The 21,388-nt window shown below is 53.7% G+C and overlaps 7 protein-coding genes across 7 annotated transcripts; 2 read left to right on the top strand and 5 right to left on the bottom strand.

Annotated features, from left to right (window-relative positions):
- Positions 1 to 251: 251 nt before the first annotated feature.
- On the bottom strand, positions 252 to 4,868 carry NCS57_00603000 (uncharacterized protein; the record flags this gene model as incomplete). Its single annotated transcript, XM_053055931.1, has 4 exons — positions 252 to 1,559; positions 1,613 to 4,257; positions 4,311 to 4,620; positions 4,677 to 4,868. 4 exons carry the CDS (start codon positions 4,866 to 4,868, stop codon positions 252 to 254), a joined length of 4,455 nt encoding a protein of 1,484 aa, XP_052914886.1.
- Positions 4,869 to 7,838: 2,970 nt separating this feature from the next.
- Positions 7,839 to 9,740, top strand: NCS57_00602900 (LIM zinc-binding domain-containing protein; the record flags this gene model as incomplete). The annotated part of the gene is made up of 4 exons (XM_053055930.1): positions 7,839 to 8,353; positions 8,406 to 9,246; positions 9,309 to 9,339; positions 9,403 to 9,740. 4 exons carry the CDS (start codon positions 7,839 to 7,841, stop codon positions 9,738 to 9,740), a joined length of 1,725 nt encoding a protein of 574 aa, XP_052914885.1.
- A 922-nt stretch (positions 9,741 to 10,662) lies between these two features.
- Positions 10,663 to 12,589, bottom strand: NCS57_00602800 (uncharacterized protein; the record flags this gene model as incomplete). Its single annotated transcript, XM_053055929.1, has 3 exons — positions 10,663 to 11,217; positions 11,269 to 11,665; positions 11,718 to 12,589. 3 exons carry the CDS (start codon positions 12,587 to 12,589, stop codon positions 10,663 to 10,665), a joined length of 1,824 nt encoding a protein of 607 aa, XP_052914884.1.
- Positions 12,590 to 13,481: 892 nt separating this feature from the next.
- NCS57_00602700 (Cupin-2 domain-containing protein) lies at positions 13,482 to 14,027 on the bottom strand (the record flags this gene model as incomplete). Its single annotated transcript, XM_053055928.1, has 1 exon — positions 13,482 to 14,027. One exon carries the CDS (start codon positions 14,025 to 14,027, stop codon positions 13,482 to 13,484), a length of 546 nt encoding a protein of 181 aa, XP_052914883.1.
- A 411-nt stretch (positions 14,028 to 14,438) lies between these two features.
- Positions 14,439 to 16,804, bottom strand: NCS57_00602600 (FAD-binding-3 domain-containing protein; the record flags this gene model as incomplete). Its single annotated transcript, XM_053055927.1, has 6 exons — positions 14,439 to 15,340; positions 15,393 to 15,590; positions 15,640 to 15,834; positions 15,886 to 16,141; positions 16,196 to 16,594; positions 16,646 to 16,804. The coding sequence occupies 6 exons, from the start codon at positions 16,802 to 16,804 to the stop codon at positions 14,439 to 14,441; spliced, it is 2,109 nt and encodes a 702-aa protein (XP_052914882.1).
- A 753-nt stretch (positions 16,805 to 17,557) lies between these two features.
- NCS57_00602500 (uncharacterized protein) lies at positions 17,558 to 18,421 on the top strand (the record flags this gene model as incomplete). The annotated part of the gene is made up of 3 exons (XM_053055926.1): positions 17,558 to 18,043; positions 18,097 to 18,204; positions 18,254 to 18,421. The coding sequence occupies 3 exons, from the start codon at positions 17,558 to 17,560 to the stop codon at positions 18,419 to 18,421; spliced, it is 762 nt and encodes a 253-aa protein (XP_052914881.1).
- An 86-nt stretch (positions 18,422 to 18,507) lies between these two features.
- Positions 18,508 to 20,280, bottom strand: NCS57_00602400 (MFS domain-containing protein; the record flags this gene model as incomplete). Its single annotated transcript, XM_053055925.1, has 3 exons — positions 18,508 to 18,722; positions 18,776 to 20,043; positions 20,111 to 20,280. 3 exons carry the CDS (start codon positions 20,278 to 20,280, stop codon positions 18,508 to 18,510), a joined length of 1,653 nt encoding a protein of 550 aa, XP_052914880.1.
- Positions 20,281 to 21,388: the final 1,108 nt, after the last annotated feature.

Below are 21,388 nucleotides of genomic sequence, written 5' to 3'. Positions count from 1 at the left end.
CTTCCAGAGGATATCAAACTCAAGCAAATGAAGCTACCACTTTGGTCTCTGCAGTCAAGACGTATTGTCCTCTTCCCCTGACATCCATAAGAGAACACCCTCCATTCCCTAGGTGACCTAACTCTCACCAACCTTCACAATCCAGGAAACAATATCGAGATTTGTAGTAGTCGCATCATAACACACAAAAAAAACAGGAACTCAAAGAAACATCACGCGTGTCAAGCCGAGACAAGACGAGACACCTCAGCTTAGGGATTTGGCGTCACCTCCCTGCTGGTCCGTCCCTCTCGCTTGCTCAGGAAACTTCGTCGAAGCTGAGTTTTGGGGCTCTCGGGCGCCAGGGTTGGCTCCGCAGACTGGAAGCTGCTCTTGAGCGTTACGCTTCCGCTGCCCACAGACAGATCCTTGGCCGTCGAGGCACCAGACTCATCCACAAAGTAGATGTGCTCACCCAGGTCGTCATCGCTACCAAAAAGGTGCTGTCCCTTGGCCTCAATCTTGAACTGAGCGTCCGGTGTGCAGTGGAACTTGAACGTCTCGTCAAATTGCCACTGGCCTGACGATGACTTGAAGTGCTTGGTCTTGCCCACCGTCTTCTCCTTAGGGTTGATCTGCGAGATGATGATGTATAGATCCGACGCTGGCGGGAATCCTGACGCTCCCACCACAGTGAAGGACGCCGTGCCGCCTTGCGCGCCACCAGGAAGTGTGCTGTGGACCGACGACTGTCCAATGCTCTTTGACCGGGAGTGGCCATTGCTGGTGGATGGCCGTCCCATTGCAGGCGCGTCAACCTCCTCCACAATAGCAGGCGGCCGTCGAAGACCACCGTTGGACGCCATAGTTGGGGGCTCTACCACCTCTGGCACCGTCTCCTCCTCAATGTCGCCGTTCTCCTTCTTATTGAATAGACCACGACGGAGGAACGAGGCACCCTTTCCAACACCATGACCGACGACTCCAGCCACTGCCACGCCGCCCTTGATAGGCGCACCGGCGACGCCAGTTACGATGCGTCCAGGAGCACTCGAGAATGTTCCGCCAAACGTCGATGTGCCTTGTCGGGTTCGTGTCACGTAGTCGGGTCGGAACAAGAGTCGGATTCGGATGGTTCCCGACTTGCCATCCAGGATATATCTAGTCTCAGATGGCCTGAAGGGGTCCAGAGACTCCAGGTTGATGTCTGCACCACCCAAGAAGTCGGGCTTGTCTGCAAAGTCGTAATCCCACACCGAGACCTTGAAGGCGGCTGCAGTCCTCGATGGGACGCTGACCTCGAAGAACTCGTTCCAAGTAGGGTTCAGCGTCTTCTTCTGCACCTTGGTCTTGTAGATCTCCTGGCCATTGAGCTCAAACTTGCAGTAAGGATCACTCTTGCCATTGCGATCGGCCGAAGGCAGGTCTGCGCCGTCCAGAATATCCACACGGAGGTTGCCCATGTTGTTGATGCTCTCGCTTGGGTCGAGCTGCATCTTGACGGGGATGTACTTCAAGCTGACCTTGACACTAGCGGGACGGCCATCCTCGCCCTTGAGCTTGAGGGTTGTCGGGTTGTTCTACAACAAGTTAGTCTTATCATGTTACAGAAATAGCTGGCCATGTGACATACCAGACACTGCTTGAGGGTTTCCAGAGTGTTGCCAGAAAGCGATGCCATGAGATCGTCTTGGTCATCACCCTTCTTTCGAGCCCTGAGAGTGAGGCGTGAAAAGTCCAGCTCGCGAATAAAGCAGTCTCCAATCTCCTCAAACTTGTGTGACTTGCTGCGAGCAGTAGAAGACACGTAGGAAGGATACGCCATGTCGTCCACCAGGACCTCGAGAAGACCGTGGCTCTCTGGCATCTCGGCCTCCATGAGCCTGAAGATGAGCAGGCCACTCTCGTACTTGAGCAGTTGTTCCGGGGTGAGTCGGATCTTGGCGGGGCCCTTGGGCTCGTCCACCGAAGGCCTTTGTGTGGTGGAGGGGCGTCCGACGGTTGTGGGAGTGGGTGGCTCGGCGTCCTTTTCCTTGGGCTTGTCCAGGGTTGCGTTGAACTTGCCGGCATCTGCTGACCTTTGCTGAGTGAGGTCGCCTTCCTCTCCAGATTCCTGCTTCTCCTTCTCTGCCTCTTCCTTTTCCTTCTCTTCCTCTTCCTCCTCTTCAGGGTCGGCGACGTTCAGACAGGGGTAGAATGCAACTGTGTAGTGCAGAGTTCCCTTGGCAATGCCCTTATTATGAAGGCGCAGCCCGTCTTCGCGGTGCTGCTTCTTATCGTGAACCAGGTACTCTCCAGTTTCGTCTTGCGCAACATAGTCGGCAGCAAAGACTTCGATCATTCCCAGACTTCGGTCCTTGCCGACCTTTTCCGTGTCCATCACCTCCAGAGCGAGTCTGTCGCGAGCAGAATGAATGGGGACATAGAGCACCTCATCCCACTCAGGGTTGAGGTCATTTCGGAAAGTGACGGTTCGCGCCTTTTCGATACCGGAGAGCAAAACTCGAGTGTACGGGTCCGACTTGCCAAAGGCCTCGAAGTTGCGGAGATCAGTGGCCTTCTTGAAATGGAATCGCATCACACCAATGGGGGTGACATAGCCGCCAGTGCTGGCCACGCCAGAAATGGCCACCGGCTTCCACTGTGCCATCATCTTGACACGGCCGGTGTGAGCGCCATGTAGGTTGTACCATTCCTTGCCTTGTTCCATACATTCCAGCATCTCGTCGAGCTTGATCTGATACTTGCCGAGCACCTGGTCTCCAGTAAGATCTCGATCATCCTTGATTGTGACACCGAGCTTGGCCTTCTTGCGATCCGTGATGAGAATTTCCTTCGAGCCGTTGTCCCAGATGGGGTTGTTGGTGCGCTTCAGCTTCTTGGTGTGGTGCACCTCCTTACCGTTCAAGAACATGACTGCATACGGGTTGAGCATTCCCACGAGACTCTTGGTGCCATCCAGATCCTTGGCCTGCTCCACTGTGAAACGGAGAATACCCTGGTTAGACTCGGGTGGAGGCTCATCTTGTCCCTCGGCGTTCTTCATGGTTTCGAGCACAGGGAAGAAGCGGAGATCACAAGAAACCACACCACGAGCCTTGCCGTCAGCAATGACCTCAAGTCGTTCGTTTTCATATACATTGAGCTCCTCGATGTTCTCGAGGGGGAAAGAGGCGACACCGAGCTCCTTGGACTTGCGGAAATCGTTGTGATCGAAAACCTGGATATCAAGAGAATCGTTGAAAGAGGTGATGATGATGTAGTGGGTCTCGTTCCATCTTGGGTTGGAGTTGTCCTCTACGACCTTGGTTCGGGCGAGCTCCTGGCGTCTGTTCAAGCTGATGGATGCGTAGGGATCGACGGTTCCACCAAAGTTGTCGCTGTTCTTCAGGCCATGAGCACCGTGAAGGGTCACGGCAACAACACCGACAGCCTGATCAACGGGGTTGCCAGCCAACATCTTGGCAACTTCGATGGGAAAGACTTTAGGCGCATACATCATGGGGCCCAGGTTACCGTGAATCTGCTCGAGAATGAAACTCTCCAAGCCAGGAATGAAGTTGATATCGAAACCAAAGTTCTCACCACCGAGCGGCTTACAGACGTAATCAATGGTGGGTCGCTCGAGGAAGCACATTTCCACGCGGTCAATGTGGGGGAACGGGATCTGAAGCTTGATCTTGAGGCGCATGATACCGGAGAAAGCCATGTCCTCAACAATGACGTCGAGGCCCTTGCTAATCATGGCCTTGCCGATTCGGATCTCGAGCACAATCTTGGGGTTGACCTTGTTCTTGAGCTGGCGGGACGTCATATCGTCGGTATCGTTGGGGGTGAAGCTGAACTTCCAGTCCATCATGACAATATCGTCCTCGGTCTTGGGGTAAGTCTTGACATGCTCCATGCGCGGAGGCTTGGAACCCAGAGTAAAGGTCCTGAGCTTCAAGCTATCCAGGAAGGCGGGAGTGGCAGAGCTGAGAACCTGGTCGACAGAGTTGATAATGGTCTGAGCGAGGACGGGCTGGTAGATGGGCCAGAACTTGACCAAGAATGAGTTGATCCATTCGAGGGATTCGTTATCGTTATCAAGCTTCTTGAGCGCCAACTCGCGAGTGATGTCGTCGCGGAAGTTGCGTCGCACTCGTCGCAGGGAGGTCCGGTAATAGGTGGAGCAAATGGCCATGATGAGAATAACCCAAGCAAGACCGCCGCCAAAGACAGCGACAAGCCAGGAGCTGATACAAGCAAAAATGACAAGTCCAGTGTTGTGATACCAGTCTGTACATGTTAGTCCGCTGCGCTTTAGAATATCTAAGTGATCGAGAACCTACCGCCGTAGAGAGTATCTGGGAGCTTTCCCTCTACCCAGGTTCCATGATCGAGCAAGCTTTCCTGCTCTAGAAGCTCGTCACTTGGCCATCCAAGTTTCGGAGCCCAACCTGTGCGCGAGTAGGGAGCCTCTTCAGAGGCGGGGTCAACACCATCAGCGAGGGGCTTTCCCTGCTCGTCTCGTGCGACATCCAAGACTCCATCCTTGCTGGGCTCTGGGAGGTCCTCGACAGGGCCGGTGCCATCGTCAACATCGGTGATGATGGCAGCGCCCTTTGGCCGTCTGCTATGCTGTAGTTCGGGTGGGATAGCCTGCGGTACAAGCTTGGTTAGTCGTGGTCGCGGGGCCAAGAGAATGAGAGGCGTACAGCTTGGGCCTGAGCTTTCTTCTGCTCGGGGCTCGCATCGGGATCAAAGGTAAAAGCAGCAACACCGGCATTTCGGGACGCCTCAACGATTTCCTTCTGGGCGTCGACGGCGGTAACGGAGCTTTCGGGGTTGGCAGCGGCTTCAACAGCTCCCTGCTGCTTCAGCTCGTTGGCCTCCTTGGCGGTTGACATGACGCCGTTGCAGCGTCGCCGCGACAGCTATCTCTACTTGGTGCTTCGAAGATGGTGTGTGCGGATCGTCGTGTGATCAATTGGGACAATTGAAGCTGTGATGAGCGTCGCGAGGCATCCAGAGGTAGGGCGTCGGTTGTAATCGACGACCGTGGGACCGATTCTCGAGGGATGTGGTGCCAGGTGACGACGGGGGTGGGCGGTTCGGATTAGGTGCTAGCCTTGGCTCGATTCAAGCCAAGTCAAGTCAAGTCGCGGGTTGACTGAGACGAGGGAGGAGTCGACTCTGCAGCCAAAGGCAGCTCTGGGTCTATCGGGAGAGGAGTTGAAACGGGGTCGAAGGGAAGAATAAGAGAAGGAGAAGGAGAAGAAGAGAAAGAATGCAGGGCGACAAAAGGAAACCTGGCGCAGGCAGGGTTGGGTTATCGGAGACGGAGAGAGGGAGAGACAAAAGGTGGAGGAAATCCTGGCACAAGGTCGGTTGGTGCAGGTTGAAGGTGCAGCTGCAGAGAGGAGGTAGGTTGGCTTCTTCCAAGCTCGTGCAGCTCGGCCGGCCGTGCCAGGTCCCTCCCGATCGTCAGGGAGCTGGGGTGTCTCTGGGAGAGTCGCAGTACGGCGCAGGTACCCTGGCAGACGGGCTACTGCAGGCGTCAGCTGGTGTACCACTCAGGTCCCGCAAGCCGAGCTGGTTTGTGGCTGGGGGGGAAATTGGAGCAACGGAGAGTTCTCCAGCTATCATCAGTCCCAGACAGCGGATGACACCAGTGATGATGCAGTGGGTGGAGTGGTGGTGATGGCGGGCCGAGGGCGTGCGCGGCGGCAGGTGGGCGAGTGGGTCAATGCTGCCCGTCTGGGAAATAATTGAGTCTGGCGCCTGAGTTTTCTGCTGTGGTGATTGCGACGCCTGGCAGAACATCAGAGTCATTGAGGGAGAAGTATGAATACGATGATGCCGATAATGAGAGTATTCGGCATAGGAGCGTCAAGGGGACATCTCGCAGCATTCGCAACTCTCTGTACGTGTTCGTGCAGCTACCTGTGTCACAGAAAGACTACATTTATCTCCACCCCACGGCAAAAGTAGTTGTTGTTTCTTTTCTTACTGACCGACGGACGCTGTTGGCAGCTGGAGGAGCCGACAACCCCAAGAGAGCTGGAGCTGGAGCTGGAGCAAGCGTCGCTTGGCCCCCGAGCTATTGCGTGGATGAGCCCACCAGTAAATTCGGGCTATTTCCCTATATCCAGAAGGAGGAGGAGGAGAAACATGCAACATGCAGAGTCACCCTATCACCCCATCCCAAGAAACCCATTCCCACCCTTCGTAAGCTCCCTGTCCTCCGTCTCCAACCTGGCCAATCGCTCAGCTGTCCAAGGCTCTGCCCTGTCCCCTGCGGCGCTGAGCAGCACCTACGTAATTGATGGTCCGGGGAGACTCGAACTGGCCTCTCCAGCGTCCACTCTCTGCTGGTAAATGGGCTTGGTTTGGTGGACCCTAGGGTGACATCCCATCCAAGATCTGGCGCCAGGCGAGCAGAGACGTCTTAGTGTGCACGCCGGCGGCTGGGTCCCTGGGAATCAATCCCTGTTCCTGATGCCTTTGTTTTTCGGGACCTTTCCTGTTTGCTCTTCAGCTGCTTCGCTGTCGCAATCATGGCTGCGCACCGTGCTGTGCTGGTGTCTACCTACATTCCGTGACCTCGCGATGGCTTCCAGCAGAGAGAAGCAAGCTGAAACGGTTCCAGACACGACCCCAGGCTCGGGGTGACGCCGTCAAATGTCACTGCCCGTGATTGATTCATCTTGTCCAGGGGGCGTTGCTGTGGCACGGCGTCTAACTGTGCAATGAGGCCGCCCGCCATGGCTCGCCTTGCCATGCCATCCATGGGCTGCCCTCGGGTGCTATTAGCTGCACTGACCTACCCTTAATGGCTCGCCTGCTGTTGGACCGTCGGTCAATCCATCTGTGTCAAAGGTGAACCAAGATGCCATGAATCCCTTGCATTGCAATCTCGCCTGTTGCGACTGTCGTACACTGTGATGTGTTCTCGTCGAGTGCTGGAGTGAGAAAGTATACAGTGCATCCTTGCAAAAGAGCCTCAGCGCTTCACACGGTCCTCCGGCCTCCATTTCCGACCTCCATCCCCATCCTCCTCCACCCGCAGATGCACAGCCACTCTCGTCGACCTGAACTTCCGGCATTATTAAACCTTCTTTCTTTGAATCCCCTCTCGAGACCCCTGCACGGGCATACAGCCAAGGGGAAAACGGATTCCATATCCGTCCACCAGCTGATAATCGACAAAAAATATCGCAGTGTTTCCTGATCTTGTTTACTTTTGCCTTGTTTTTGTGTGTCTTGGTCCAATCGCTATAATGTTCCAACCCTGCCCGCCAACTTTAGCGCCTCCTCACAGACCAGATAAGGATCTTCATTTCCAAGTTGACGGACCATTGCCCAATCTGTTAAGCGGCGAATAGAGTCGGCTCGAGAGAGCTAAAAGAGACGACGTGTGCTCCGTCATGACGATTGCTTGATCCGAATGGATCCTGTCGAGCCTTGCTCTAGAGGTAAATGTTCAACAAAGAGTTCAGGTGAACTCACTTCGTCTCAGTTGCAACATAACTTGATTCGACCTCATAATCGCCCTTCCACCAAATATGGATCAAAACACTAGCCAAACGAAATTTGGCTTCGGAGATGATATGTCAATGGTTCTTTCCCGTCGCAGCTTGTGAGCCGCCCATCTCGTGACCGTCCTTTGCTTTCCTTTCAAAGGCGTTGGTGATAACTCACCTCACACAAACATGATCTGTCACCCAACCAGGAGAGCTTCGGCCGCCAAAAGCCTCTGTGTTCCAATCGTTGGCTGCATCTCGCCTCTTAGCCTCCAAGAAACGATGTATGGCAGTTTCGACAAAGGGGAATGCAGCAAAACAGGGCGTCTGGTGCTTCCACAGCCCCTGGGCTGAATGCGAGCCCTGATTCTCTTATTTGGTACCGCGAGCTTCCTCTTTGTGGAATGGACGTTTTCTTTGCAATTTCTATTCCGCCGTCTTCCCGCTTCAATGGAACCCTTCAGCACTGCTTCATCCGTAGCAGGTCTTATCATAGCTGCAGGCAAGATCTATAGTCTCCTCGACTTCATCTCTTCTGTCAAAAACTCCCCGACGACCATTAGCGATGCCAAGAACGAAGTCAAACATGCCCAGTCGGCGCTGTGCTCCCTAAAACGATATCTGAACAACCTCGCCTCCCTCAATCCCACGCGAACGGCCATGATCCAGGTTGATGACTTGAGAGTTACCCTAAGTGATGCTATGATGGCATTCTCTGACTTTGAGACCCTTCTCCTCACTCTGGACAACATTGCGCGGGTGAAAGCGTTTATAGTATGGCCCAAGTACGCAAAAGATATCGAGGAACGCATGGCCAAGGTTCAAAGATACAAGACCTCCCTAACCTTGATGCTGAATATTCTGCAAAGGTATTTGCTAGCCTCAAACATTGAAACGAACAAGACTAATAGCGGGTGACAGTGACACTCAACTTGAGGCGTTGCAGTCTCAAAAACGCCTCGAGGCATTGATCGAAGGTGTTATGCATGAGAACAAAACACTGAGGCATATGATGAATGAATCGCAAGACTCATTTGATGCTCAGAGCACCTTCACCAAGCGGCAAGAAGATTACGGATGGACAACCCGGACAAGAGCCAATGATGACGATGACACCGAAACAATTAGGGGGGTGGTCCGAGGACGCATCGGAGAAAGTATGGGAAGCGGCAGCCAGAAGGACGACTCTAAGAAAGGGCATCAATCCAGAATGCTCAGACTACCCTTTGAGAGAATTCTTGAGCAGTCATGGGTGTATAAACGAAACCGGCGCAACTCGTGCGACTGCTCATTCATCAGCTCCGCGGGACGATCCCACACCTGGTCTGTTTTCTCAGGCTTTAGCTTGGCAGATGTATCTATCCTGTCAGTCATCGCCATGCCTCTGACGACCATGGACCTCGCGAATAGGGAGCACTATCAAGTTGAGGCTCAGAACGAGGGCTTGACGTGGCCTCCCAAGGATTTTGACGAACAGAGCGGATTCGACTCACCATCGAGCTCTGAAACACCCGTTCTGCCGAGCCTCGGGATCGAGGACTTGAGATCGACTTGGAATATGGTCTCCGAAGAAGAGGAAGAACCAAAGGATTGGAGGGAATCCAATTCTGGGGTGGAGGACGAGGAAGCCCCTGAAAGGGCACACACTCCCTTGTCCAACTCGGACACGCTGGGCGAAGACGACGAGATAAGGAACTACAATCCAGAAGGTGGTGTCGAGTACAACGATGATGAATTATGCCAATGCACTGGCTGCCAAGGGGTGAGTTGCTAGCAAACCCACCTGTGCCGTTTCCCAGAATTGCTGACAAACTGTAAACTCAGCCGCTTGAGAAGACTGAAGCATTTAGGCTGGGTAAGTTTTCTGTTCACGCTGACTCTCTTGTTTGTTTTAGTAGCTTCTAACACTAGACTCAAGGGGGCTTTCATTGGCATGGAAATTGCTTCCGCTGTAGTCTGTGTGGCTGCATTATGGAACAGGACGGCAAACTCATGATTCAGGGAAATGGGACTATTACCTGCAATGACTGTTCGCAGTATTGCGCAGATTGTGGCTGCAAGATCGAGGACCTCGCCGTTGTCCTTGGACCTAATACTGTTGTCTGCCCCTCATGCTTCGTATGTTTTGTCTGCAAGCAGCGAATCAGAGATCTCAAGTACGCCAGAAGCACCCGGGGCAGAGCTTGCATGGCTTGTCATGAGGCGATGACAGCGAAGAAGGCTCGGAGGAAGGCCATGCTGTTGCCGGCAGTTTAGGAGGCTACACATGCCGAGAGGCTGCCTTGTATGTTGACATGAGTTGGTTACTTGGTACACGGCGTTCTTGAGTTTCGGGTATGTATTGGGAGAAGACGGGAGATAATAGGAGTGGCGGGATGTTTGACATATTGGCTTGTCTATTTGATGGATGTTCATGGCGCAGATAGTATCACGGGATTGAAATGGTTAGGACCCATGGATGGTTAAGCCTCTACTCTGTTGTAAACCCTTTTGGCTTTTCTTAATGGTAATAGACAATCATCGTAGCAAAGACAGACGATCTACCAAATATGTCCTTGTGAGCAAAATGTTGTTCTCGGGATCACCGTCTGGCCATATTGTTAACCTTGCCACGATCAATCAACAGGTTGTGAGAGTCAACACCAAATTCAGCAGCAATTGGTAAGCCACCACAAACTCACGCAACCTCGTACTACCCAAGTCTGACTTGCAGTGCCGATCGAATGACGTCTGACAAACGCCCTGTCGCAAGCCTCGTACCGTGGGACCGGGGCCATGACAAGACCAGGGGGTGTGATATAGACAAGGGGGCTCTCCGTTATTGCACCGGAATGCAACTACGCACGGCATCCAAACAGGGAAATTGATGATGGAAAAGCAAGAGAGGAGTCGTTTAACATTCGACTGCTGCTACACCGTGGATATAGATTTGAATCCGCCACCCACCCATCGTATAGAACCCCGTTCGAACGCTATTCTTGGAAACAGAATATCCAAACCCAGGATAAAAGAAAGTGCCGAGTGCCCGGAGATGCTTGCTCGTGTCTAGTAATAGTAGTAGTAAAAATAACACGCTGACCGCCAGACAAAATATCAACCTTGACGCCGTCTGATATGCAATCAACCCCCCATCTTCAACCGTAAACCGTGACTCTTGACCAAGCGAACGAAGGCTTGCCTAATAACCAAACCCATCATGCTGGTGTACTGGACAACGCCCGGGGTGCTTGACGAACCATGACGAGATGCAGGCCCGGTGAAATCGACATAAACATTCTAATCGCGCCATGGGAACTCCAACTGTAAACTCTTCCAGGCAGATGGTACACTCGGCGTCGTCGATACAGTCTTTCTCTGTTGCCAGGTAAGTATACATGCCCGTCCGTCGTGGAGCAGGCGGCGCTCCGCCCTCCCCACGGGGTGTGCCATATGTGCTATGGTTCTGGATGCACGACGTAATGTGTGATTCTCGAAGAGCTTCAAAGTTGGGGAGACTCTGTGAGGGCAGCTCGCGATGGCAAATAGGACACTCGTCCTCTTCCGCGATCTGAGGTGTTGGTGGCAGTGCCCTCTGTCTCGAGGATGACTCCCCAAGTGAGCTATATCGATTTGGATATGAAGAAGGTGACGAGGACTGAACGCCAGATAGGAGACGTTCAACAGGGGTCTGATGTGTTCCACTGCGTTGTCGATAAGACGGACCAGGAGATGATGAGCCAGACGAAGGAGGAACCTGAAGTTGTTAGCAACTGTGGACTCGGAGACATAAACAAGGGCCACAAACCATGGTGACGCTTCTCATCCTGGGGGAGAGATATCGATAAGGATCACCGCTGGCGCCTGGAGCAAAGACTGCACCGTGCCTATTGGACGGCGGCAGTGTCCCATAGGCGCTGCCGATGCTGCTCCGCGATCTCTGGTGAGCAGATCGCGGCGACAGGGTTGCTTGGGGGCTCGGACTCTGCGGCGGTGCAGTATTGGGGTCTGGAACGCATGGATTGCAAAGCCTCACCCGCTCACCCCCTGACATGTCGTTGACATCGAAATATCCAGCCCCGAGACCATCGATTAGTAGCGATTGGTGCATGGTCGTGTCTGAGCCAGGTGGCCTGACGATGTACTGGTATGGAATGATGATTCTGTGCGGGGAACACGAGTTGCAGACAACTCTTCCACATTTTCTAACATCATGAGTTTCAGATCCCCAAGACATCTCGGGACATATGAGCCTACCTGCAATGGTGCTTGCGTACGAAAAAGCTAAACTGTGTGCGACATATGGGGCAGTACGTGACTTCATTATCGGGCTGCCACCTGGGTCGGGGAGGATCTGAAGATATCGACGGCCGAGAGGATCGAGGGAGTGGCGGCAGAGCATCTTCCAATGACCTGACAGAGGGCAGAGGAGCATCCATCCTCTCGCGGGATGGGCCTGCCCAAGTACGTCGAAACTCGGAATTGCGTGAGGAGCCAGATGGTCGGTGTGTTGGACTAGGCTGGTCCTCGGCATCGTCCTGGGGAATATCTAGGGTTGCAGGTTGCGCAGGCACTCTATCTCGAGAACTGCTCCCAGGCTCCTCCACGGGTGTCGGCCTCTGCGTTGTCGTCAAAGCAGCCCCTTGGGCGTCAGGAGTTGTTGAATCTGGGCCGCCTCCTGCGCTTGCGCCAGCGTCCCTTTCCGTGGAAGTGGCCTCCATGTCCGCGTGAGCCTCAGCCGTGGGTACGGATTGCGCAGCGTCTCTGGTGATGCCGATTTGCGCAAGTTCCGCGTCCGAGAAACGAGAGGCGTGTTCGTTTGGTTGGTCGCGATCGTCAGCGGGGTGCGGTGGTTCGGAGTCGTCGGGGCCGTTGATAGACTCCTGATGCACTGATCCGTTATCTGATAGGCTTCGTTCGACGGTGTGAGATGGGCAGTCGAAGAAGCGCGAGCACTCCTGGTCGTAGAAACGAGAAGTTCGCCACGGGCAGCCCTCGGACTGGTCTGATCCAATGTTATCACTGTCGAAGGAGGAGCCTGAGCTCTCAGAGTCGCTCGACACGAGGGCGTCGTAGTCTCTGGCAGTTTCAGTCGCCAAATGGCCAGAAGCACCCGAGGGGCTAGCCATGGTAGCACATCCGGGCCGGGCTCAGCGAAGGAGGATGGGGAGGAAGCTGAGACGGGATGTGAAGCCCTCCTCTCTAGCGCGACATGTGTATGTATCGATCGAGGTGGGAGTCTTGACTCGTCGGTCGGGGGCTTGAGGGAATCGTATTGTTATAGGTTTCAGAGAAAGCTTGCGATGGAAGAAAAAGTTTGAGGCTGAACAAGGTTGCGAGATGCAGGAGAGGATGATTTGACCTGAGACCGAATGTGCGATTAGCAAATGGTTGGCCGAGCCCGATCTCGCATGATGCATAATAACAGGCGGGCGTAGGTATCAAGATTGGGGCTGAAACCTTGGGGATTCGCGCGTACGTACCTGGATGAAACGGCGGCCAGAGGAGGAAAGGAGAAGGAAAAGATGACCAAAATGAGATGCAGAGTCAAGCCGTATTCGATGACAAGGAGAACAGAATCGTCGAGTCAAGTCCTGGCATCCATGGAGTCAGTCCCTGCCTGAGGGGCAAGTTCAGTGGAGGAGGAGGAGAGGCGGTCCTGGCCGGGACAGCCCAGTAGAGATCCAGTCCAGTTCGCCCACGCGACCCTTGCATCACCAAGCTCGGGCGAACTGGGGGCGTTAGTACCTGCTACTACAGGGCCAGTGGGGGAGCGCCTAACTAGACGCGGCTGGCGGATCAGCCACGTTTGTTAAGACTGATCCATCCCATGGAAATAGGCACCCACAGGGCACGCGCCAAGTCCGGCTTATCAAGTTGATAGGGACTTTGATCTGGACCCTTCCATTTCTAGGACCGTCACCTCCATTCAGACCTCGCCTGGCTGTCATTGACACTTTTATTACACCAATTTCCCGTCCTCGACAACCTCCTTCTCCTTTCGACCCTTCTTGCCGGACGCTATTTCTTCGAAGGCGGTAGCTTGCCTTCCATCTCGCCGAGCTCCTCCTGCAACGCAGCCCCATTCACAACCAACGGCTTGCTCTCCTGGAGCATAAACACCATCCGTGCCCACTCGTTGCTGCTAGGATTTATCCATTGGTGAATCGTCCCGCGCTGGATCGCAACATCTCCGCGTCTCATATGGCGGGTCTCGCCCGAGTCTAGTAGCAGCTCCATCTCGCCTTCGAGTACAATGCCGTAGTCGATGCTCACCGTCCGGTGCATGGCCGACTTGCCCGGTGGGAAGTCGACGAATCGAAGGACACTACCTCCTGGGACGGCGAGTCCTGGAGGCTGGGCCAAGTATTGCTCGTAGACGCCAATGTCCTTGTTGTCCTGGAGATCGACGGGATGCTCGTTGGTGACATAGCCTAGAAAGAAGTCGTGAGTCCCGACGTTGGTTCTGACGAGCGGTTCAGGGAGGCAGGTTTCGAATATCGCCTTGCCAGCTTGGTTGCGGCCGGTGATGAATCGACTCGGGATGGGAAGTTGGTTGCTAGTCATGGTGAAGGTAAATTTGAGTGTCAACTGTGAGGACGAACAAGTTGAGGAGTGCAAGAGTCGAGTTGAACTGAACCAACTCGTATTGATGCGGGAGATGGATGTTCAAATGAGACCTTCTCGGCACTCGCCTCCTCGATCGACACCACGCAGCCAGCTACATTCCGTCTTCCCTCCAGCTACTCCTCCAATAGGTCGTACATCTCAGTTCCCGTGAAACCCGGCCTCAACTTGGCCTTGGCAGTGGGACTTGACACCTGGATTCAGATCACGGCATATATTGTGTCCAGTAACACGACTGTATATGGCCAGCTCACTCTGCATATGTTCCGTCCTTGCATCTAATCTTCCCGATGGACCCAGCAGATGGGCCTCTCACGCAGCTCATATGAACCCCAACACGTGCAACGTCTTCTAGATTCTGCTATACTTCCTCTTGTCAGGAACACCAGTTCCACTCACCACCTCGGCAGATACAATGCCATACATGGCCATATCCGCTAGGCTAGCTGCAACATGATGAAGCGTCGGAAGTGATTCCCAGCTGTGACCCTGCAGTTTGACGGACCCTTTCTTGATCCGCCATCTCTGGGTCACCCTGCAAGATGCATCCCCAATGCTCCCCTTGATGGCGCATGTCTCACCTGGCTCCTCAGGGATCCCGATTTTCGGCCTAAGGTGATATGATAGGAGAACGCGGCCCGATACATCATCTCCCGTGTTTTCTGCAGGTCGAGGATCCTCCTCGAGATCCTCCAAGATCAAATCTGTGAAATTCACGCCCCTCCACGATGCCTTCATCTGATAGGTCTGCGGGGTTGAGTCAACCTCGATATCACAAAAGAGGGCTGGCATCCCCTGTTCCTCTCTTGTCGAAATAACCATGTCCGCCGAATTCTCTAGAAGCAAAGGCACAAAGCTGCCTTGAACGGTTGAGCCATCATCCCTCCTGTACTGGACGCCATGGAGGTAGAGGCCAAACCGGCTGTAGTCTGCGCCCCCTAGACACGGCACATTCTTCCGGGTGGTTATGGCAAGGCTCACTTCGCAGAGTGTGTCATCAGCCATAAACGTGTACGACTCGGTGGGGAGTAGGGACTCGAGATACGTCCGTGACGACTTGAACCTCACGGCAGCGGTTGTGAAAGTCTGCCGAGAGTCGCTTGAGTCGTGGCTGCGTAACTCATAAGACGGCCCGAAAGAAACCGGCATTCTCCACCTGGCACCTGGTGTACTCTTCCAAAGATGCCGCTTGAAGACGATATTCGCATGGTGGTAGGCGTCGTGGGCAAAATTGAAGCTTCCAAATATCGCGGCTCGCCTTCTGTCAGCCAACATGACCTCGCGCTTCGAGAGTGTCAGACTTACGGTCGACTTGGGGCTTTCCATCTTTCCAGTCCGAGCCCGCTCTCCGGGAATCACTCTGTATCTTATGAGCTCTGTCGTAGCGGATCTTCTCGTACATCTTTAGGCGTTCTGGCACGTCTGCTGGACAAGTGCCGTCAGGTAATACAACCGTAATAGCAGCTGCGTCTTCTATGGCCTGGTTTGCCCCTTGTCCCTGATCTTGACAGCGGTTAGTAACGTAAGGACGAAAAATATGCCGGTCACATACAGGGCGTGAATGGGTGGGCAGCATCTCCAAGTAAAGCCATCCTTTCATTCACCCAGGCTGGGGGCTTCTCCATGTCCAGCAATTGCCACACTTTGAGTTCCTTGGGGTTCATCTTCCGAAATAGTCGAAGGAGAACTGGATCGAAACTCTTGAACACCTCGAGGACCTGCTCGAGTGAGCCAGTCTTGTCCCAACCTACGCCAAAGTTAGCGCCCGTTCCTGACTTATGTCAAAGGAATCGCAGACCATCACCCGCCACTGAATGAGACTCTTCCTCGGGGTGTATACAGACAAAGTTGAGAGTCTTGTTTGAATTGCAAGGGTACAGAACAACGCGTCTATCATTAGCGAACCACATGTACGCAGCATCTCGAGCCTCGACAAGAGGTTGTGTTTCTGGGTCCTCGTCTGCCAACGATCTCGGGATTAGGAATCGGAATGCTCCCTTCCCTGAGCTGACAACCCCGGGCATTGAGTCACAGATGAATCGTCGACTTCTGGACTAGAGGTTTACATTAAATAGAGCCAAACCAGGCAACCACAGGAATACACTTACATGAACACCATCCGCCCCTATTATGACATCTGCCTTGATGATAGTGCCATTTACTAGGGTGATTTTACCCCTCTCTGGTGAAACATGGACAACTTCTGACGATGTGTGCAGGATAGCTGGCAAACCTCGCCCATCTTCTCCAGTCGCGGCCCTCTTCAACCGCTCATGTAGCGCAACCCTGTGAACGAGATGCCAAGGATGCTCCCAGCGAAGGTTAGGCGTCGTCAGATCCTCGTCCAGGATGGGTTCGCCATTGTAGTGAAACTCGAATCGGCGGTTTAGCAGAGTGCCACCAAACTCCTCGGCAAAGATGCCCCATCGCCTTAGGATCCCATTCCCGTTGGGGGTGAGATGGATACCGGCACCCAGCTCGACGGCGAAGCTTGATTTTTCGTAAAGCTGATACGGCTTCATACACTTTCGGCAACTCGTTGAGAAAGGACTACTTACATCAACTTGGTGGCCTTGACGTCGGAGTCCAATAGCAGCACTGAGACCACCGATGCCTGCGCCTATTATGGCAACCCTGAGTGGACCACGGTGAGAATGTGAAGCCGAGGTGTTTTCGGTGGAGGGCAAGTGATCCAGGTCCCCATTCTGCGTTGCCATGATTTAAATGATGTATGTGTGTGTTTCAACTTGCGAATGCAAAGGGAACTAGACACCAGCACCTTGATATCCAGCCGGCCCAGGGAGACGAACGTGAAGGAGAGGCATTTATTTATGAGGAATCGCAACGGAAACATTCAGGGCGTCGATTTCTTCTAATTGGCACACATGCCTGATGCGCTGCTCCCACATTGCCTTGTACTTCGGAGCACCGGGTCCCGAGAATATTGGCTGCACAGACGACTCTCACGCCTCCCGAGGAAGTTGGTGTATCTTGACTTGCGAGGCAACATACCATTCTCGCTATAGCATGCATTTCCATGCAGTTCGCGTAGGAAGGGATTCTTATTGGGTTGCGGCAAGCCATTCAACAATACAGACTGCTACAGACGCCATGATACGAAACTAATATATTGGAAACACCACACTTGGCCATACTGATGGATGGAACTACCTCCACGGCCAAAAGAATATGCGACTCAATGATTGTATTTGAAAAGATATGGAAAAGTTTGGTTGCCTAATTGTCCGAGGTCGGGATAACCTTGGTGCTTATCGGCCGAATGTGCTCCGGCACCGGCTCCGATCTCCAACCAGATCCCCGCTTCCCCGCTCCGGGCCCGCCCCCGCCGGATCCCGGGCAGCGGAGGACATCAAAACCTCTGCCAAGACAGGGTGAGGGGAAACTAATCAACTTCACAGCTAGAAACTGAATCTCAGTGACATATACTATATCATTAGAATCCGTAAATCATGTCGTCTCCCTCGCCTGTCGCGCTCATTACTGGCGGCACCGCCGGTCTCGGCGCCGCTACAGCCCGCCTCCTGGCCAAGGATGGCATGCGTGTCGCCGTCAACTATCACTCTGATTCCACCCGCGCCGCCAGCTTCGTGCAAGAGCTGCACGCCCTCTCGCCGCTACCTCATGACGAGAACAACTTCTTGTCTTTCCGTGCCGACCTGGGAGTACGGGCAGACCTGGTGAAACTTGTGGACGAGGTCGTGAGCGCAATGGGACGACTGGATGCCGTTTTCTCTAATGGAGGCTGGACTAAGATCCGGGACATAACTAATTTGGATGACAATGTCAATGAGGAGGACTGGGACCGATGCTTCAACATGAACGTCAAGTCTCACCTGTTCCTCATGCATGCTGCGAAAGAGCATCTGGACAAGACAGAGGGCGTCTTCATTACCACAGCATCTTTCGCCGGCGTGAAAGTGAGCGGAAGCTCTCTGGTGGGTTCAAGTCCCAACCCAATAGCGCAAAGACATGAGGCTGACGTGGCCAGGCGTACGCCGTCACCAAGGCAGCGCAGATTCACCTTGCCAAGGGTCTGGCACTGGCCGCGAGCCCGAGGATCAGGGTTAATAGCGTGTCTCCTGGACTCATGCTAACGGTAAGGCACAATTTCCCGCGGAGAATTTATTCTGTACTAATTGGCCTAGGATTGGGGCCTTAGCTTTTCTGAAGAGAAGATAAAGGAGATGACAGATCGGACGAAACTTGGGCGTCTGGTGACGGTTGACGATGTTGCTCAGCAGGTTCTCTGCTTTATCAAGTCTAAGACGGTCACGGGAGTCAATGCGGTGCTTGATGCTGGCATGTCACTTTGAATATCTATTTAGCTAGAATTATACGAGGCATACCATGCTAAACGTGATTACCCCTTACATTTATCTTCCCGCACAACCTTAAAGGCCTATTCTCCCACTTCACGGTCGCCGTACCAATGGATATAGGACACAAGTGGCCAGTTCCAAGTTGCATACCGTATTCTTTTGCCCCATATATATAAAGGTATCCACAAGATAAGGATGGCGGCTGCGATGCCAGCCATCGTGCCGTAGGCGATTTGGTATCCGGAGTTGTTTATCCAGGGGTTGGTATAAAACGACAGGAAGAAGCCGAATAGAGCTGTGACAGGTTAGCTTCGAACCAACCTCAAGTTGGAGAAAGGGGGAACTCGCCTTTGAAGCCCAGCACAGCAAGGCTGACTTCACCAGCAACCGGTCTGTAGGCGTCAATGACATAGACCAAGCATACGCACGACGCTTGCGTGACGGAAAAGTTTAGAAGACCCAGACCAATGGTGGGGACAATCCAGTGAAGTTGATGATGGATCCCAACTCCGTACAGGGTCAAAGAAAGTGGTGTGGTAACCAAGGACAACGCCATGACAGGGAGCCGCATCTCGGGTTCTCGAATACCCCCATTCCTCTTGGTAAAATAATCTGCCACCAAATCTCCAAGGTGACCGCCAGCAGGGATACCAACCAGGGACCCGATGATGGCGGCTATGAAGCAAAGGCCGACCTGGTAGGAGTCAAAATCGTAGGTTCCTTCAAACGCCGTGTCCACGTTGGACGAGACAGCAACTAGAAAACCAATCGTGACTGCCTGAATGAGCGCAGCCCAAAGCACAGGAGGAAGTATAATAAGGCCAAAGGGTCGAAGGAACATCTTTAGCAAAGACTCATTGGTCAATGATCTGTGAGATATGCCAAGTATTGTCCCTCCTCGCTTCTTCTGTTCGGATACGCTCGCAGGTCTGCCTGCGTTTGCCGGATCCAAGCCCAAGCAGTCTTTCTTTTCGATTTCGACGCCAGTAATAGACCCGTCGCTTTGATCGTACTGGCGGTTGTAGGCTGTCTCTGGGAAGGAGAAGAAGATGAGTACCAAGACGAAACCTACGAGAGCACAGCCAACTTGATAGATGGTTCTCCACTCGTAATCGATAGTGATGAGGCCTGAAACGACCATGCCCAAGGCGACACCGACGGATAGGGCGCAGTTGTAGAAGGACATGATTGCCCCCCGCTCGTGCAGGAAGAAAATGTCGGCAATCGTAATAGGGGCAATCGTTTCTGCAGCACCGGCTCCAAAGCCCATGAGGATCCGGCCAGCAAGAAAGCCCCCATAAGACTTGATAAAGATCAGGGCCACGGCCACGGCGAAGTAGACGGAGTAGCTGGCAAGATAGACGGGTCTTCGGCCATACTTGTTCGCGATGGGGACCCAGAAGAAGCATCCGACACCGAGTAGGAGACTAGTGGCAGTGAAGAAGTAGGCGATCTTGGGGATAGCGGAGCTTGTTAGAGTGTCGTTGACGACCGCGTCAGGGAAGAAGCTCAGGGCAGTCTGGACGATGGCGATGGAAGGTCCAGCGGCGAGGAAGTTGGACATAGTCATAGCCAAACAGACCAGGCCAGCGGTGTAGTACTTCCGCCATGGCGACCTAAGGGAGGACTGATGAGTATCGAATGCCTCTGACGAAGACAGAGAAGAGAACAGGATGTCAGTACCAGTTCAGGGGATCATTCGGGTCCGAAGACGGGGTGGGGATGAAAATCAGAGCATTTGTCTCTTGGTTGCGTATGCGGACGTTTCCCAGCGCGTGTCGGCGAGTTGCTCGGGCACCGGTGTCGACGGAGGCGTCTAGAGCGACGGCCCGGTCGTCACGAGTCGGAGCCATTGGAGACATTGGTCGTTACATCGATAAGGTTTAATGGGTCATGATGGCTGGTAGTGATGAGGTCAAATATGCATCTTGATGGGAATATAAGCAGAAGAGTTTTACCGTGCCCCAGGAACTCAGCATCTCGAAGCCGCGTTGCCAAGAAGGTGTGAATAGCACTAAGGCCCTGGCACCCAAAAAGACAGGGGGGTGCTTGCGGAGGTTAGCGGGTGGCGTCTCTGATCGAGAATAGCACGAACTGCGAGGCGCAGGTGGTGATGGTTATGTTGATGGTGACGATAATCGCCCCTGGGCTGAGCATCTCAACTGCCGTCCCCTGAGAGCAATGCTGCGCAAAGACGATTACTGCACCAACGTTCAGAATAGCATCGTGATAGGGCGCAGAATGGACATGACCATGTCTGAAATTGGCCCCCCAGGTGACGCGGACAATAAGGTATTTGGCTCCGTGATGGCGGATCTTGATTGGTGTTAGTGAGGTGGGATGGCGTTGGCTTGAACTCGCCAACGCCGTGACCGGGGCCGAGAAAAGCTGTACTCAGACAAGAGAAGCACCTTATCCTGTCGAGCATCAAGTCGAGTCTTGGCACGGCTGAACGGCCTGAGTAGACGCGCCGGTACTGTTTCAGATGATACTGAATCCGATAAAGACTTCAGGGAGAAGGGCTTGCTCAACATACGCAACTCAAGGGCGCGTAATGGTTTCATCAACGGGGTCAAGTCCATGGGTGATGGATGGGGCCAGGTGCGTACGCACGCAAGCACGTAGGGCACCTAAGCGCAGCGCAGGGTCGATTCTTTGACGCTATCCCCATCACAAACCCCGGCCACTTGTGGACGGAGCTTACGACGACATCGGACGTCGCCCCAAATCGCGGCGTCTTGAGCGGGCTGCTAATGTCAGGTCCCCAACTCCTGCTCCCCGGTACCACGCAATTGATCGCGGTCTTGTCTGTGAGGCGAAATCATGCATGCAGTGATTTGATTTTTAGTCGATGGTTATGTCGGGTATTGCCGTCGTCTGACCTTGGGTTGTTTGTTTCCTCCCTCTGCTACTATTTTTTTTCTCTCCCTCTCGCTCTTTCCCTCCTTTCTCTTGTCGCAT

This window comes from Fusarium keratoplasticum, chromosome 4 (genome assembly GCF_025433545.1).
Source record: "Fusarium keratoplasticum isolate Fu6.1 chromosome 4, whole genome shotgun sequence".
NCBI classification, from domain to species: domain Eukaryota; kingdom Fungi; phylum Ascomycota; class Sordariomycetes; order Hypocreales; family Nectriaceae; genus Fusarium; species Fusarium keratoplasticum.
Note: the sequence above shows the minus strand (reverse complement) of the source record. Positions and strands in the feature narration are given on the sequence as shown.